Consider the following 4,346-nt stretch of genomic DNA (forward strand, 5'->3'; position numbering starts at 1 on the left):
AGGCTCACCTGCGAACCCGATTCTTTCGGCGCTCCTCAAGTCGGGCTAAATGTTCTGTGTAGCATGTTCGCCTGCGCTTTAAAGCCGTTGACTGGATCCATTCGACCAATATGACGTGTATTCAAGTAGCTCTCTGCCGAGATTTGTCATGTACGACTGGCGGTCTGTTGAATACAGACCAGAAGGAAACAACGCGGAAAACTCAATCGACCATCTCAGTATTTGGCACGTATAAAACATGATCAGTGCCCTGCGTCTTTTTAGAAATCTTCGAGGGTAGACATCAATCTAAAGTAAGGACTCAAACTCAAATGACGGTTCAGGATCAGCAATCAGGGGCAATGAAGCCAGATACCGGCTCAAGCCCAGAAGGTACATCTGCCTGGATTCGGGGGCTGGACCTCACTACATAAGTACCTTCAGACCGTTAGCTAATAGAAATGACAGGCCATTTACAAGAATCGGGAGACGAGGAATTGGCCTATCCCGAGGGTGGTCTGGACGCATGGCTAGTTGTGCTTGGCGCCTGGTGCGCCATGATACCCTCCATGGGGCTGCTCAACACCATGGCCGTGCTTCACGCCTACGTGTCCGAAAATCAGCTGTCACACATATCACAGTCGGCTAGTGGCTGGATCTTCAGCATCTACGCATTTTTGCTCTACTTTTGTGGGGCTCAAGTCGGTAAGTTACCTCAAAAGGAGAAAAAATGCACGTATATGAATTCAACAAGTGATCTGTTAACTCGCTCCCATACAGGTCCGCTTTTTGACGCACACAATGTTGGCGTGTTGACCATTCCGGGAAGCATCGGCATCGTAGCCTCAGTTATGGCCCTGAGCTTGTCGATGAGTAAGCGCGCCTCCTTATAAGTTCGACTCATCATGGCACAAGTTGACCGGCACAGAATACTACCAGTTTATCCTATCATTCGGTGTCCTTGGTGAAATCTCAGCATCGCTTCTCTTCTATCCCAGTATCGCAGCCATAGGGCACTGGTTCGATGAGCGGCGAGCCCTCGCCACAGGCATCGCCTGCACAGCAGGGGGATTTGGAGGAATTGCCTTTCCCTTGATCATTCTTTACTCTGCGCCCCGTATTGGATTTGGATGGTCCATACGCATCATCGGTTTCATCTGTACAGCTTCGTGTCTGGCCGCATGCTTTCTCATCAAGAAAAGATTGCCAACAAACCGATCGGGAGGTTCGTCGATTGATCTCAAGGCACTGCGGGATCCAAAATTCGGCGTGACAACACTGGCCGTCTTCTGTGCCGAGTTTGCCTGCTTTGTTCCCTACACCTACATCTCATCGTATGCAATCCATGCGGGCATGGGGGCCCAGGCCGCCTATCTTCTCAACACCCTACTCAACGCAGGCGCCGTCCTCGGCCGAGCGCTCCCTGGATATGTTGCCGACAGCTATGGCGCATTCAACATCATGTCCATCACAGTGATCGTATGCACGATCATCATTTACAGTTTATGGTTTAACTCGGGAAGTAACGAGGCTATGATTCAGGCTTTCACAGTTCTTTTCGGGTTCTGGTCCGGCGCCGCCATCAGTCTGACTCCAGTCTGCATTGGTCGTGTTTCCGAGACAAAGGATCTGGGTAAGCGTAGCGGCACAGCTTTCTGTGTATCGAGCTTTGCCGGTTTGACCGGTATTCCCATTGCAGGCGCCATTCTGGAGGCGAATGTTGGATCCTACAGAGGCTTGATCTTGCTTACTGGTGGCTTCTACGTGGCAACCTCGATAGCATTCATTGTCGCGCGGGGCGTCACGGGTGGCTGGCATCTCAAGGCTGTGGTGTAATCTTTGCGGGATCGAGTACTTCACTTGTGTATCTCGAGGCCCGAAGACAAGAAAGAGTCGAAAATAGGCATACAGCGTTCAAAGCCTTGCAAGATAAATGTACGCCCGATACTTGCAGTATCAATCCGTTGCACTCCAATGTCTCAAATAACCCCATGTCCCTGATATCTTCCTTGCTATCATAGATAGAGAATAAACCCTAGGGATGCCTTCGCCATTTCACCAATCATGTTGAACTCTATCCAAATCAATGCTCCGATTTGAAAGAGGAGTAACAAAACTGCGGTGGGTTGGATCGACTAGGCAAAATATGAGATGTAGGATGACTTGTTGAGGACCAAAGTGCAGTACAACCGTGTCATGTCAAATGCAACAGTTTTGCAGACGGAGACAGGCGAAGTGAAGACTCGTGGAAACGAATGGAAACTGTCGAGTCCTTTGTTGATCCGCTATCAATATTCAATTTTAGGAGTGCGTTCTTCAAATGTGCCTCGCGCGATATAGATTTTGGACGTTTATCATCCCCGGTCAGGTTGGTGTGTCGCTTTGAACCATGCAAAGTTATCAAAGGGCATGAGACAGTCATATTCGTACGATTACGGGAGAACTTTCGCATGTGGTGGACTGCAAAGTGCAGCATGTAGTATTGCTGTTGCTTTTTGTTCATGGGTGCATGTACCCCTGGTGACTTATTTACATTTGTCCTGATATTAGACGCCATTATTCGTAGATCATTTCCTGTCGTTACGACTCTACTCCGACTTGCCACCAAAACCCTTGCCGCCGTCGCGACCAGGACCGCTGGCCACGCGCAGGACGTAGGCACCGCGCTCAAACGTGTTGACGACAATGTAGCCAGAAGGGAACTGGAAGTTGCCCCAGGTGCCAACGAACTCGAGCGAACCACCAGCGGCATCGTCCTCGGGGTGCATGTCGAAGAAGGCGAGCTTCTCGACCTTGCTGCCGTCGGGGTGCGTGGAGATGGAGCTGACATCGGTGACCCAGACACCGGCGCCGTAGTTTGACTGGAACATGATGCCATCCTCGATGTAGAGGTTGTGGTCAATACCAACGTGATCGGTGTTCTTGAAGAAGCCGGTGTACTTGGGGTTGCGGAGGTCACTTAGGTCGGCAATGTGGGTGATGGGAATGCCGTCGGCAGCCTCACCGACGCCCTCGAACTCGTCAAGCTCGTCGTTGAAGAGCACAAACTGGTGCCAGTTGCGCTCCGTCCACCAACCCTGGTGGGTGTAGGTGGCGCCAGGGTACGCCAAGCGGCCAAGCATCTCCGAGTTGGCCTTGTCGGTCGAGTCCCAGATGGTGACGCTGTCCTCATTGTAGGCGACGCAAATGTTGCGGCCCTTGAAGCGAGTGTCGGGGCCGTTGTAGGTCACGCACTGAGCGTCGTGAGTGTAGCCGTCAGAGCTGGCGCAACCGGGCTTGGTCGGGTTGGCGGGATCGGAAAGATCGATGTACTCTAGACCAGCCGCACAGGTCTGGTTACGAGGCTGGGCACCGACGGCGATGGCATACTCGTTGTCCCAATCGATGACAACGTTGTGAGCACGACCGATGGGGAGGTCGTCGAACAGGCCGACAAGGTCGGTCTTAGGGTCAAACTTGATGGGCTTTGCCGGGTCGATGGCAGCGACCTTCTTGAGGTCAAAAATCTGGATGTTGTGGCCAACCGCCTCAGAGCCAATGATGGCGAAGTCCTTCAGCACACGGATCTCGCGCCACGAGGAGCCGATAGGGTCCTGCGAGGGCAGACGGCCGAGGTAGGTCAGCTTTCCCTTGTCAGAGACCTCGACAAAAGCAGTTCCGGTGTGCTGGCCGATGAGGGCAATCTGGCGGCCGTCGGGGGCAACCCAGCCCCAAATGGAGGAACCACGTCGGTTGGGGAACCTCGGGTCGGCCTCGCCACCGCCCATGTCGTTGTGGTTGAGGAAGTCGTACAGGTCCATCTACTGTATATTAGCTTAAGTCATTGCCAGAGGCAATGAGCCCCTTAAATAAGACAAAGTAACACAACTCACGTTCTTGCAGCGGAACGTCTGCATAGGGTTGCCCTTCTCAGCGACAGCGGTGCCACACTTGCCGCACGCAAGCTTGTCCTCCTTGATCTTGGGGTCGAGCTTGTCCCAGGTTGCCCATGAAGGCCACTGGCTGGAGTTGAGAGCGCCAGCAGCTTCAAGAGCGTCCCATTGAGACTGTAAGGATATTAGTCATTGTGTCACAAGACAATTCGGGGCAGTTGGAAGGCGTGACTTGCGTTCTTGAGGTCCATGATCCTCTGGTGAACCTCTCCGGAATCATACTGATCCTTACGGAAGTGGGCGGCGCTCGCCACCGCGGGCAGTAGCATCAAAGCAGACGTGACCTTCATCTTGGGCAACTCGATTGAGAAGAATAGAGGATAAAGCAGTGGTGCAGAGCGTACCTGCGCAGCATAGCACGCTGTTGCTGGGTGGTTTTATATCATGTTCACTGCAGTGCCCTTGTCGCCAAGCAAAAACTCGACTGCCGGATTC

The 4,346-nt window shown here is 52.8% G+C and overlaps 2 protein-coding genes across 2 annotated transcripts; one reads left to right on the top strand and one right to left on the bottom strand.

Moving 5' to 3' along the window:
• Positions 1 to 311: 311 nt before the first annotated feature.
• Positions 312 to 1,815, top strand: VDBG_05424 (riboflavin transporter MCH5; the record flags this gene model as incomplete). Its single annotated transcript, XM_003004265.1, has 3 exons — positions 312 to 372; positions 448 to 684; positions 908 to 1,815. 3 exons carry the CDS (start codon positions 312 to 314, stop codon positions 1,813 to 1,815), a joined length of 1,206 nt encoding a protein of 401 aa, XP_003004311.1.
• Positions 1,816 to 2,567: 752 nt separating this feature from the next.
• VDBG_05425 (conserved hypothetical protein) lies at positions 2,568 to 4,201 on the bottom strand (the record flags this gene model as incomplete). The annotated part of the gene is made up of 3 exons (XM_003004266.1): positions 2,568 to 3,779; positions 3,852 to 4,025; positions 4,118 to 4,201. The coding sequence occupies 3 exons, from the start codon at positions 4,199 to 4,201 to the stop codon at positions 2,568 to 2,570; spliced, it is 1,470 nt and encodes a 489-aa protein (XP_003004312.1).
• Between the last annotated feature and the right edge of the window lie 145 nt (positions 4,202 to 4,346).

The sequence above is a fragment of the Verticillium alfalfae genome, genomic scaffold, assembly GCF_000150825.1.
Source record: "Verticillium alfalfae VaMs.102 supercont1.6 genomic scaffold, whole genome shotgun sequence".
NCBI classification, from domain to species: domain Eukaryota; kingdom Fungi; phylum Ascomycota; class Sordariomycetes; order Glomerellales; family Plectosphaerellaceae; genus Verticillium; species Verticillium alfalfae.